This window comes from Pipistrellus kuhlii, unplaced genomic scaffold (genome assembly GCF_014108245.1).
Source record: "Pipistrellus kuhlii isolate mPipKuh1 unplaced genomic scaffold, mPipKuh1.p scaffold_m20_p_8, whole genome shotgun sequence".
In the NCBI taxonomy this organism is placed as follows: Eukaryota; Metazoa; Chordata; class Mammalia; order Chiroptera; family Vespertilionidae; genus Pipistrellus; species Pipistrellus kuhlii.
The window spans coordinates 18,234,879-18,248,607 of NW_023425584.1; the positions used below are offsets into that span (position 1 = coordinate 18,234,879).

The 13,729-nt window shown below is 40.5% G+C and overlaps 1 protein-coding gene across 3 annotated transcripts in view; it reads left to right on the forward strand.

Annotated features, from left to right (window-relative positions):
• DCTN4 (dynactin subunit 4) overlaps nucleotides 1-7,425 on the forward strand; it is a 34,087-nt gene extending 26,662 nt beyond the window's left edge. For all 3 annotated transcript variants that reach the window (XM_036424638.2, XM_036424639.2, XM_045576764.1), the window contains 3 exons: nucleotides 710-817; nucleotides 2,639-2,736; nucleotides 5,714-7,425. In XM_036424638.2, coding sequence (XP_036280531.1) covers nucleotides 710-817; nucleotides 2,639-2,736; nucleotides 5,714-5,927 — 420 coding nt within the window. In that variant the 3' untranslated portion in view covers nucleotides 5,928-7,425. The remainder of the gene's footprint in view (nucleotides 1-709; nucleotides 818-2,638; nucleotides 2,737-5,713) is intronic.
• Nucleotides 7,426-13,729: the final 6,304 nt, after the last annotated feature.

The following is a 13,729-nucleotide window of genomic DNA, read 5'->3' on the forward strand; positions in this document are numbered from 1 at the left end:
AATGAGACACTCATTGATTGGCTGCCTCCTGCATGCCCCCTACTGGGGATCGAGCCTGCAACCCCAGCATGTGCCCTTGGCTGGACCTGAACCTGGGACCCTTCAGTTCACAGGCCGACCCTCTATCCACTAAGCCAAACTAGCTAGCCTCTTTAGTTTTAGTTTAGTTTTCCTTTCATGGTGCTCATGAAGACATTTATAAAGTCCCTGTTCATTTTAATATTATTTGCTAATCTCAAGGACAAACTATGGTTCAAAAATCTTAAAAATCTTACAGTCTTGATATGCCATTTTTTTCTATTATTATATTTGATGAGTCTGTGGCTCCCATATTTTATTTTGAGGGCTTCCTTCCTTTTAGACCTTAAGTGGAGGACTGAGTGGAGTATGAGTTGTAAACTTTAAATAATCACTTAGATTAAATACATTTCTTAGAATTTCTGGATCTAGTAACTTGCCTTTTCTATTTGATCTGTCCCATTTCCTCAGTGAAATAACTCTAGAGAGTATATGGCCTAACATATAAATAATAGAGTAGGAATGAGTGAGCATTTGGAGAATGCAGTAATGGAGAGGTATGGGTGGTATTATTTCTCAGAACTGATTGGGGAAGATAGTTGATTTTGTGAAATATTTGCTATAGCAGCTAAGAAAGTAGACCTGGGTGGCGATAGTGGAACACGTCTAAGATGCTTTTCCTATTTCACAGGAGAGCCAAGTTCTCCTGACTCTTACGAATCCAGTGGAGAACCTCACCCATGTGACACTGCTGGAATGCGACGAAGGGGACCCTGATAATGTCAACAGCACTGCTAAGGTGGGAGCATTTTGCCTTGTTCTGACCCTGATTTTTCCTGGAATGACCTCATTTGACCTGGCTTACAGGACTCTGTACTGTCTCTCATTTCTATATCCAAGGTGTCATCGGTTCTTCTGATTCTACCTCCGAAGGTTTTACTTTCTCTGCAGACACTGCCGCTGCCCTGTTTGAAAGATTCATCTTTTCTTACCTGGACTGTAGTAGTTTCCTAACTGACCTCACTGTTTTCAGTCCACCTCGCCTCCATTCCAGTCCACCTTCTGTCTTGTCACCAGGGTGATCTTTCCAAAATCTGATTTTGATCATGACATGCTGATTACTTGCTATTTCTCTGACTCTGAGATGAAATTCAAATTCCTTGACATAGCAGAAGAGCTCCTTAATGTCCTTACTTCTTTCTGTTCTTAATGTCCTCACCTCTCTCTGTTCTTCAGATGATTTTACGCCAGATCTCCAAATCTAGCATTCTCCAAATTACACATATTTATGGTTGAGATCCAGGCAAATCTCATGGCTTGTGAACTTCCACCCTGGAGAATTGCATATGCTGTTTGTTTTATCTAGAATGCCTCTCCTGCCCCTCTCCCCTGGCATACATGCCCACACCACTCCTTCAGTGTAATGAATGCTCATTCTGCAAGACTCACAGGAGTTGGCATCTCCTTTAAAAGTTAGTATGCCTCCTCTAGATGCGTTCTGCTTATATAGAGAATGCATAGCACTAAATAAATATTAAAACAGGTGATTTTTGACTCTCAGTGTTAGGTGAGTAAATGAAATGTGGCCTTTCTCCATTTTGCTATTTGGTGATTCATCTAGTACTTGGTATTTTAGATCAAGACCTTTCTCTGTAGACGATCTATTACTGACTCATAATTCAGCGTGATATTTATTAATAGAGATTGGTAGAAAGGATATCTCTGTCTGTAATTAGCTGTTATTCAAATAATCCTTCTTAGTAGGGAATGTCTTGATCCTATCCCTTTTTTCCTTCCTGTGCTTTATGTATGAGAGCTTTCTTCCTTTTAGTTCTTAAGTGGAGGACTTATTATTTCTCTTGCTAGCATTATTCCCAAAGAGAGATGACACACCTCCCTCCTTGTTTCTTTTTCTTTTTGTTAAATAACACTAAGCTGTTCCAGTAATGGTAGAAACAGAAATAACTGCCTATGCATATACCCAGCTGGTGAATTTGCTCTATTTCTTTCTCTTTACACTCCTCAGCCACATTTGTATCCATAATTAGAAATGTGGTTGATGTTACCTTGTTAACCTCTGACATAGCAAAGTTGAAACCTAGTTACAACAGAAGGATAAGTCTGAAGAATGCTTGTTTTCCATGACCATAAACATACCCAACATCCCCGTTTCAGAAAATACTGTTTCAACCAGTGTTTCTCCTTTATGTGTTCCTTTAAAAAAAAGAAAAGATGAACTGCTTCAGATATACCATAAAGTTTGAAGACTAATGTAGCAAAAATCCATGTACTTCCATCCCCTTAAGAAATAGAATATTAAACACACAATTAAAACCTCTACGCCCTTCCCGCTTGAACTTCCCAATGCAACCACAATGAAATAAACACTCCCTTGACTTTATCATTCCCTTGAAATTTTTTGTCCTTATATTTTTACTGGAAATGTCTGTTTTTTAAACAGTGATTTTAAACTTCATGTAAGTGCTATCACACTAAGTTTCTTGAGTCTTGCTAATTACTTCTAAATGTCCACATCACTGTAATACTTCGCTGTATTCTGTTGAATGAATGTCCTACGACACAGATTCCTTCTAAGGAAGGCCTCTCTCTCGTTTTCCAGGTGGTGGTGCCGCCCAAAGAGCTGGTGCTGGCCGGCAAGGACGCGGCCGCAGAGTACGACGAGCTGGCAGAGCCCCAGGACTTTCAGGATGATCCCGAGTGAGTGATCTTTCTCTGACACCCCTCCCCCCACATTGGCTGATACAGGAGGCCCACTTAGAGATCCTACATATTTTACCCGCATTTTAAAAAACAAGTTTCTCTTCTTATAAAAATAATTACTATAGATATTTTGAAAATACATATCAACCATGAAGAAGAAAATAAAATCTAACCACCAGAGATAAGCATCATATACATTTTGGTGTTTGTCCTTTCATCATTGGTATCATTCTGTAAGCACGTTGTTTTAATCTTTGTTTTTTCCCCCCCACATAAATACATTTTCCCATGTTAAAAACATTTCAAGTGCATGTATAATGGTTGTGGACAGAATACAGGTTGCTAACAGAATACACTACTATCCCTGTAGATTTATCCCTGGATTTGTCCACTCCTACCCTCACTCTCTTAGAGTAATTAATAGATATAATTCTCTCAGACCTAATAACTGAAAAGGGAAAGACCAAACCTTTTCCAGGATAGGGAATGCATCATCAGCATCCAGTCTGAAGACAGAAATCATATCAGTTATTTGAACAGAGAGGATTTAATATAAAGAATTGTTAACTGGGTAACTTCAAAGGTTAAAATAACTCTGAAGTATCCCAGAGATGGCAATTTTATGAAAGAGCTACCACCCCAGGGCTGAGGGAACACAGGGAAATGGTTAAAATTGTTAAAACGTAGAAACTTGAAGGAAGGCCCTGGTGGAGCAGAAATTCAGACCTGTGGGCAGTGAGAGGGGACACACTTTACAGGAGCTGGCATCTTGGTGGCAGCAGAGGCCTGCACGATGCAGCTGGTTATGCAAGAGTTGGAACACTAGCTGGCTCTTGACACTTTCTGGGTGACGGAGCGTTCATGGAGTGATGCCCACGGGAACCGCACACAAACAGCAAGCTCTCAGAGAGGAGCAAGCCCCTCCTTCCCGCAGGCTCTAGTCTCTCTTTAGAGTCCCCCTAACGGGAACCTGACAGGGAGCCAGCTTACAGAGCCGAAATGTGGTTAGCAGAGTCCTGGGTCACAAACCAAGACGTAGAAGGTGGGCCTGGAGCTGAGAAGCAGTGGCTAATAGACTGGCACAGGGAACATTTAAGGTTTTGTAACAGAATAATCAGAATAATCAAAAGCAAGATATTGGAAAAAAGAGAGGACGTAGGATGGATTGGAAAAATAAAGTGAGAGCAAAGGTGAGATTAGTACAGTGATTATGGGTTAAGTTGAGAAAGCACCAGGGCACGTGGTCTGTTTTGTTTCATTGTTCTGTAGAGTCCTGGGCTCCACTCCAGAGATTCTTTTCAACAGGTTTAGGGGGGCACCAGACATCTGAATTTTTTTTTTTAGCTTCCCAGATGGCAGTGCTTGCCTGGGGGGGTAAGGATAGAAAGACAGATTTTTTCTTTTTTCTATTTTTAACTGAATTTAAAAAATGAATCTGATACAAATCAAAAGTTTTATTAACTACAATATGAAATGCATTCTCTTTAATCTTTTGTTTTATGTGGGTCCTTAAGTTACATTCATTAGGTACATAAATTTGTTAAGCCAGTGCAAATTATTCATTATCTGAGGTAGTAAATTCTAGCCAGAGTAATTACATGACAGATTAACAAAATTGAATTAATCATATTTCACATTACTGTTCTTTATAGGACTTTTAGATATCTGGAAATTGAAGTTATGCAGTACTGTTTAAATATGTAAATGTTTAATTCCAATAACTTTTCTGAGAGTGACTATCATTTGGGCAGTAGCTCAAATTCTGTTTAATTACTTTTTGAAGTTATTTTTTAAAATATATTTTTATTGATTTCAGAGAAGAAGTGAGAGGGAGAGGGATATAGAAACATCAATGATGAGAGAGAATCATTGATTGGCTGCCTCCTTCACGCCTCCTACTGGGGATTGAGCTAGCAACCCGGGTATGTGCCCTTAAATGGAATCGAGCCCAGGACACTTCAGTCTGTAGGCCAACGCTCTATCCACTGAGCCAAACCAGCTAGGGCTAAAGCTAAGTTATTAAATCATAAACTCCAAGTGCATATCAGAAAAAACTGAAATGGAAACTTCAACTAGAGAGAATTTTTTCTATTCTGAAAATTCCTAATTTATAGAAGTTATTTACAAAAACACTGATTTATGGTGTTCCAGAAATTTCTTTAACTCTGAGTTATGATCACTGTTTATTCTATAGAAACATTACCACATATACACAAAGATGAACGTAAAAAAGGGGCTTTCGAAGCACCCTTGTTTATAATAGGAATGTTGACAACAATCTCAGTGTATGACAATTATGGTAATATAGGATAGAATACTAGGAAACTGCCAAAACCTGTTTGGCTCAATGGATAGAGCGTTGGCTTGGGGACTGAAGGGTCCCGGGTTCGATTCTGGTCAAAGGCATGTACCTTGGTTGCGGGCATATCCCCAGTAGGGGGTGTGCAAGAGGCAGCTGATGAATGACTCTCTCATCGATGTTTCTAACTATCTCTCTTCCTCTCTGTAAAAAATCAATAAAATACATACATTTTTTTAAAAAGGATACTAGGAAACTACTAAGGAGAATGGAGAAGATCTTTATATACCAATATGGAAAAGTGTTTCTGATAAACGGGGGGGGGGGGGGGGGGGGGGGAGAAACAACCTTTTGTGTTGGTCAAAAAAAGCAGAAAATTATAAATACAGAAAAATATCTGGTTGGTTAAAAAGCTTGCAGTTTTTCCCTCATGCAGAAGGAAATAATAAGGGGAAAGGCTTTTACTTTTTACCATTTGAATTTGATTATATTTTACTTTTGTAACACTTAAAAAATAAGGATATCAACATTTTGCTGAAGAAACTCTTCATTGCTGATAGCATGCTGGGGGTTCTATCTTGTCATCAGATTTCCTGTAGGGCCATAAAATGACTAAGTCTTAGTGGCTTGGCTGACTTGAGACCTACCTAACGCTGTGCTTATTTCCTTCCATAGCATTATTGCGTTCAGGAAGGCCAACAAAGTCGGCATTTTCATCAAAGTGACCCCACAGCGTGAGGAGGGCGAAGTGACCGTGTGCTTTAAGATGAAGCATGATTTTAAAAACCTGGCAGCGCCCATCCGCCCCATCGAGGAAAGTGACCAGGGCACGGAAGTCATCTGGCTCACTCAGCACGTGGAGCTCAGCCTGGGCCCACTCCTTCCTTAAATGTTCACTGGTGGGCAGAGCCCAACGGACAGTGTCACCACAGATCCCTGCGAAAACACGGAAGCCGCTGCTTCATCAGCCCTGTTTATAACAATGTACCCACACACTACTGAGTCCTGTCCTAGGAGGGTGGGGCATAGGCAAGGCGTTAGGAACACAGGGCAACTGCTGTTCCTCTTACTCTGTTAACACCAGAAAGTCTGTGTCTCCCTCACCGAACCCTGCATGTTGACTACAACAGCATAGCTCCATCTGAGGAAAAGAGATGGCTGTTCCTCGGAGTGGCATTAGATTTACCACTTGAGAGATTCTGACATACCGTCGCACAGGATCGTAATCTCACAGATGAACTGAAAATGGTAACTAAAAAGTAGGCCTGTTGGCCACGAACCGACATTGGTCTCAGTGTACCAACTGCTTTCTGCATTCCATTAGATATAACCTAGCAGTCTAACATACTTCTCACTTGCCGTCATGGCTACCACCGTGCCATAGATTTCCATTTGACAGAAAAATGGAATTGTCACATTGCCTTCAGTTCTGTGATGATTGGAAAGTCTTAAGCACTCTCATTTGCTCTCTTAGTGAATATAGGATACTTATTTATTGGTTGCTCTTTAAAAATTTTCCCAGTAGAATATGGAACTTTAAAAAAAAAAAAAAGAATTTGAGAAGAAGGCACTTACATGTTCCATCAAGGGGTTGGCAAATTCTATTCACTTTAAATTTTGCTACAATACCCAGGGATTAATACTTCACAGGGAGGCAGTCTTTATGTGTCTCCCTACCCCTTCTCTGCTCTGCCTCTTTAATCCAATAGATTGTTCTGAATATTTGGGACCTGGAAAGAGTCCAAAGAAAACTTGGTGGACAAGTTCACTTCTGGAATGCACAAAACATCATAAAGGTTAGATTGTAAGCATGATCTGAACTAATGTTCTTTCCATTGATTTCAAGGGGAGATTAATAGTTATAAACTCTTGAATCCCAAACTGGATATTAAGAAAGAACCTTTCCCCTTCCTGAGTTTGACTTTCATCACATGATAAGTCAAATAAGACTATTTGGATTGTAAAATAGCTCAGCAAGCAGCCCAGAACACTTGCCTAACAGCACACATTCTGTTTCCGTTCTGTATCCTGGAGTTGGGTTGTTAACCCGAATTTCTGTGGTGTTTTCTACGATGAAACTTGAGACAGTAAACCACGAGCTGTACCACATTTTCTGTAAATGCATTGTTAGCAAATGGCCAGCAGACCTTTGGTAAAAAGTGAAATTTTCTGTTTACCTTGGTTTTATTTTCAGTTCAAGCCTTTAGTTTAGCAGAAAAGGATGAGATATAGAAATCAATGATATGGACAAGACCAAGTGTCCTGCCAGCTCCCTGGACAATAACTATATTTAGGAAGCCTTAAAAGACACTAAGTGGTACTTTTAAGGTCAAGCCAATTTTACGAAACAATATTCCACAGAGTAATATACTAGTATATGCTACAGTGTAAGAAAAAACACTCATCCCTAATATTATGACAATAATAATTAAGGTTTAGCCTCTTAAAAGTTGGGGCAAGTGTTGTTAATAGCAAATGTACAAACTATAAAAATAGTTTAATTTGTTGTGACCCCCACAGAGTGTCAAATTAATTTTTATTTCACTACCTGCTGGAACCTACTGTGAAGCCAGTGCTCCCATTTTCCAGCAAAGAAAGAGAATAGCTTTCTTAGTTTACACATTTGCATAGACTACACACAGTTGTGTGTTTTACATTCATGGCGTATAGCTGATATTTATTCAAAAAGTAATAAGGTTGAAGTAATGGGTCTCATCACTTCCTCCCCTGCCCCATGACACAGAATCACAAAAACACTTGATCATAGAATTTTTAAAAAATATATATTTTATTGATTTTTCACAGAGAGGAAGAGAGAAGGATAGAGAGTTAGAAACATCGATGAGAGAGAATCATCGATCAGCTGCCTCTTGCACACCCCCTACTGGGGATGTGCCCGCAACCAAGGTACATGCCCTTAACTGGAATCGAACCTGGGACCTTTCAGTCCGCAGGCAGATGCTCTATCCACTGAGCCAAACCGGTCCCGGCTGATCATAGAATTTTTTTAATAAGCCAAATGAACTTAGAGAATAACAGAGCCATTGATATGTTTCCTCAAAATAGTTTTCAGTGCAAGTTGATATTCTGTGTGTGAGTAGAAATGGTCCGCCACCTGCAGCTGGTGAATTCAGAATTCTTGTTACTTTTGTATATTAGAATAGATTTTTAATGCCCAGTCAGTGTGCACCACTGCAGGTGAATTAGATGTCATTAGCACTAGAGACTATTGGAAACGTAAGGCAAAATGAATTTGGATTTGTGATTTGATTATTTCACCGTTTTCTTTTGTTCTTGTAAGCATAATGAGCTAAATGTCATGTATATTTGTGAAGAAACATCCTTTTTGGTCCCTTTTGGGAATGAGGGGCACTCCTTGATCTTTATGAATGGCAGGTTCCTGTTTTGCCTTATTGCTTAATGTAATGTAGTGAAATAAAGCAGACAAAGCTTGGATGTCTTTGGTTTGGTTTCATGAAGACTGGAATAGCATGCATCAGTCAGAAGATGGGTGGAGTCCAGAGAGTTAATATGAGAGTCAATAGAGCATGCTTCCTTTGTCCATTTTTAAAAAAATATATTTTATTGATTTTTTTTTTTTTTTTTTACAGAGAGGAAGGGAGAGGGAGAGAGAGTTAGAAATGTCGATGAGAGAGAAACATCGACCAGCTGCCTCTTGCACACCCCCTACCAGGAACGTGCCCTCAACCAATGTACATGCCCTTGACCGGAATCGAACCTGGGACCTTTCAGTCCGCAGACCGACGCTCTACCACTGAGCCAAACGGGTTTCGGCTGTCCATTTCTTTACATGAACTAAGCCCAAACCTCAGATCAAGTTGGTTCAATGTGATGTTGTATGGGTAGACGTTACTTGAGCTCCTTATAAACACATTCCGAACCATTATATAAGTGTTAGATTGCTGGTTTCTACCAGGTTCTATCCTTGGTCATTGCTCCCAAAGACATCCTTTCAAGTATACAAAATGGCCCAACTGCAACCAATAGCCACTCAACCCCCTTCATCTGTTTTACCCTTCCCTATATTTTCTTGTAAGTGAGGCTTTTCCCTCACTGCCATATTGAATGATGTAAACTGCCCACCCCACTAAATACGTTTCCTATCCCCCTCTGTGGCCCCACCCCCATAGCATTAAGCACCATCCCATTAACTGTGTGCTCTTTATTTTCTGAGTACTCATACTAGAATATACCCTCCACAGTGCAGGGATTTTTTTTTTAAATTATTACTGTATCTGTGAAGCCTAGAACAATGCCTGACAAATAGTAGGCACCCACTATTTATTGAGTAATACTATCATCCTTATTTATATAGCTATTGATCTTTTATCTTTTTTTCATCTACATATGTCTCTTTGTCATAAGCCAAATATCTTAACTTGCCTTAAGCTTTCTTGTTCTGGTGTTTTCCCTATGAATACTCTTCCCCCTCATTGCACCTCCAAAATTACTTTCCTCCTCCCATCTCTCCCTTACATCCATCTAGGTGTGATCTTAATCTGTAGCACCTCTTCCTTGTATGATGGGGTTTTGTATGTGTAGCTCCTTTGCTGGATTGCAAACTCCATCAGGGCCAAATCCAGCCCCCCTCATCTGTTTCTCATGTATTCCATTCAAAGGGCACCCTGGAGAAAACTCAAAATCTCAGAGCTAGTCGAAACCAGTTTGGCTCAGTGGACAGAGCATCAGCCTACGGGCTGAAAGGCCCCAGGTTCAATTCCGGTCAAGGGCATTTACCTTGGTTGCAGGCACATCCCCAGTGTGGGGGGTGCAGGAGGCAGCTGATGGATGTTTCTTTCATTGATGTTTCTGACCATCTCCCTTCCTCTCTATAAAAAATCAATAAAATATATATTTTTAAAAACTCAGAGCTAGTCAGGCCAGCATGGCTAGGTGGTTGAGCACTGAACTATGAACCAGGAGGTCATATTGTGATTTTTGGTGAGGGCACATCCCAGGTGGCAGGCTGAATCTCCAGTGTGGAACGTGCAGGAGGCAGCCGACCAATGATTCTCATCATTGATGTTTCTATCTCTCCCTCTCCCTTCCTCTCTGAAACTAATAGAAATATATTTAAAAATATTTCTGCTTAAAAAACAAAACTCAGAGCTAAGTCAATTGCTCAATTGTAATATAGTAGTTTTCCCTTCTTCAGAATTTCAGTTATCTGCAGTCAACCATGGTCCAAAAATATTAAATGGAAAATTCCAGATAGAAGCAATTCATAAATTTTAAATAGCATGCCATTCTGAATAGCATGATAAAACCTCATGCTGTTTCCCACTTGGGACATGAATAATCCCTTTGTCTATCGGTGCTGTGCACACCCATTAGTCAAATAGCTGTCTTGGTTATCAGATCCACTACTGGTTTTGCAGTACTTGTGTTCAAGTCACCCTTATTTTATTTCATAACGGCCCCTAAAATGTTGGCAATTGGGATATGCCAAGGAGACACCATAAAGTGCTTCCTTGACATAAAGAGGAATGTGTGTATAGGACAAATAGTATATGTAGTACTGTAATGGTCTCAGGCATCAGCTGGGGGTCTTGGAAGGTGTCCCACACAGTTAAGAGGGCACTCCTGTACTTTATCCTCATTTTCTTATGGTCAGGGGCATCTGTAGTGAAATATATATTTTACTTTAGATGTGAGACACCTACATAAGAATGACTAAGTGGTAAGTGAAATGGAACATTAAATAATATGGAATCAAACAGTGAGAAAGTCGTTTCCTCTCATGTCTCCCCAGCCCCCTTTCTTCTGTTAAATCAAGGAAAGTCCAGCTGGTGTGTCACAGTGGATTGAGCATCATCCCATGCACCAAGGGGTTGCTGGTTCAATTCCCAGTCAGAGCACCTGTTTGGGTTGCAGTTCAATCCCTAGGATGGGGCATGCAGGAGATGGCCAATCAATGTTTCTCATCCATGTTTCTTTCTCCCTAAATCAATAAAAACATACTTCTTAAAAAAGGAAGTTTGGCACATTTAACACTTATGTTTTTAAACAGGCCTCTGGCTCAGAGCCTTTGGCAGACAACAGTAGCTACTTACTAAAAAATGTTTCATTTTCCCTGTAGTTGTTTTTAAGACTACATCTAAACATAATACTAGTCCAGTTCGCATAGCTCAGTGGTTGAGCGTCAGACTCTGAACCAGAAGGTCATAGTTCAATTCCAAGACAGGGCACATGGCTGGGTTGTGGGCTCAATCCCCTGTGTGTGAAGTGCAGGAAGCCACCAATCAATGATTCCTTCTCATCATTTGATGTTTCTATATCTCACCCTCCCTCTCTGAAATCAATAAATATATTTTTTTAAAAACCAAACATGATACTAATTTTACATTTACAGACGTGATCAAATTTTCCTTTTAAAATAAAAGTGGAGTCCAGCCTGTGTGGCTGAGTGGTTGGGTGTTGCTATGAACCAGGAGGTGATGGTTTGATTCCCAGTTGGGTCATGGGCCCTGGTTGCGGGCTCGACCCCCAGTAGGGAGTGTGCAGGAGGCAGCCAACTGATGATTCTCATCATTGATGTTTCTATCTCTCCCTCTCCTTTCCTCTCTGAAATCAATAAAAATATATTTTAAAAGTAAATAAAATAAAAATAAAGTAAATAAAATAGAAGTGGAACTCAGGAGTTTCACTTCTGCCTATAATGCAGATACCTCGAAAACAAAAGGTCAATACATGGCTGAGAGGGCAGGGCAGGGCGAGGATGAGCTCCCGACTCCACCTTGCTCCCGACTTGAGTTATCCCTAGCCCTCACCCAACCAATCAGGGTTAGCCAAGGCAGTGACATCACCACCGACCAGAGTAAAACCCCTGGACGGGGCGAAATTTGCGCTCTCTTCCACCATGCTGCCAGCGTGAGTGGGAAGAGCCCATGCTAGCATGGAAAAGGCTCTTTTGTTTATTGCATTGGACTTGGCTCCCTGGTGGTCCTTGGGGATCACGAAGTCGGCGTAACAATGGCGAGATCATACATTTTATTGGAGTTGTGGCAGAGCAGTCAAATACCCTGAATTTCAAGGAGGGACAGATCCTCTAGAAAGATCAGACAGAATGGCTCACCTGTAGCAGAGCATGAGAGGAAGAAGTGTTGAATGCATATGAGCAGGTAAGAGGAAATCAACAACAACAACAACAACAACAAAATGAATTGTTAAAGCCCAACTCTGGGCTAAAGTGGCATTTTAAAACCCCAGATTGCTTCAGACTCTAAGGAAGCTTGCAGGCATTCACAAGCTCTTCCCAAGACCTTCACCAGGTGTTCAAAAGAAAGACCCGCAGGGCCAGGGGCTGGTGCTGGAGCTCTCAGAGCCTCCCTTGTTTGGAGGCGTGCAGGAGGGACCTTCTGACACTTTAGGAAAGACACGAAAGCTTGCCTCCCCCTTATACCCTTCCCTCATAAGGAGCATAAAGGCCTAAGTCACGGGGTGAAACAGAAATCCTGACTCCATTGCTGCTGGAACAAGGTAAGAAAAAACTCAAATTTGAGAGGGACAGTCCTGACTGAGCCCCAGGATTCTATACCAATTCCATTAAAGGTCTCCTACCACTCACTACAGGAAGGGCCAGCTGCAAATACAGGCCAGGGTTTGGTTGCCACAGAGAGGAGGGGCAGAAATACTAAGAAAAGACCTGTTCCCAAGAACTGGCCACAAGGGACCGATTTAAAACTGAGGCTGCATTAGAACAAAGAACCCCTGACCCCTCCACCACTAACCACCTAGGAAGCAGCTAGTAACAACCATCAGCTACTGGGAGTGAGCAAATGCACAGACTTAACCACATGGTGCAGGTATGCAGGTCAGCTGAAAGCTAAGGATGAAATATCAACATTTAAGAAAAGTCCTTCAATTCTAACCTAAAGCACAAAATAAGGCTGGAGGATATGAAAGCTGTGGTACATTGAAGGCAACCATAGCAACAACAAAACCCAAACCCAGCTCAATTCCTGACTAATTGACCAAACTCACACAATTAGCCTGACAGAAGAAGAGGCTTGTTCATTTCCAAGCTTTACTACTCTTTACCCAGTCAAAACCTTATACAGATATTGGAACTATCAAATAAAGACTTAACTCTCATTAACATGTTGAAGAATTAGTTGAAAATATGGATAATATGTGTGAACAGATTTCAGCAGAGAAGTAGAAACTGTAAGACAAATTGAAATAAAAAAATATAGGATCAGACATGAAGAATATCTTCTATGGGCTCATCAGTAGACTTGTCATAGCTGAAGAATAATCAGGAAACTTGGAGACAGATAAATAGAAATTATCTAAACTGATTCCCACTCCCAAAGAGTGAAACAACAAAATTTTCCAGATCTATGGAACAATCTCAAATGGTCTAATATGTATAATTGGCATTACAGATGGAGAAGAAACTTCAGGAGAATATTTGAGCAAATGACCTCTAAGAATTTTCAAAATATGATGAGAGACAAACCACAGATCAAGAAGCTCAGATAAACCCAAGTGCTTTCTCATATAGGAAAAAAATAAAAAAAATAAAATAAAATAAATATATATACACCATTTGAACAAATAATCTCACTACTAGGTACTTACAACAACCTGTATATGAATGTTTTTAATGGCTGTATTTATATTCATGGAAATCTGGAACAATTCAAATATCCATCAATTGGCAAATGA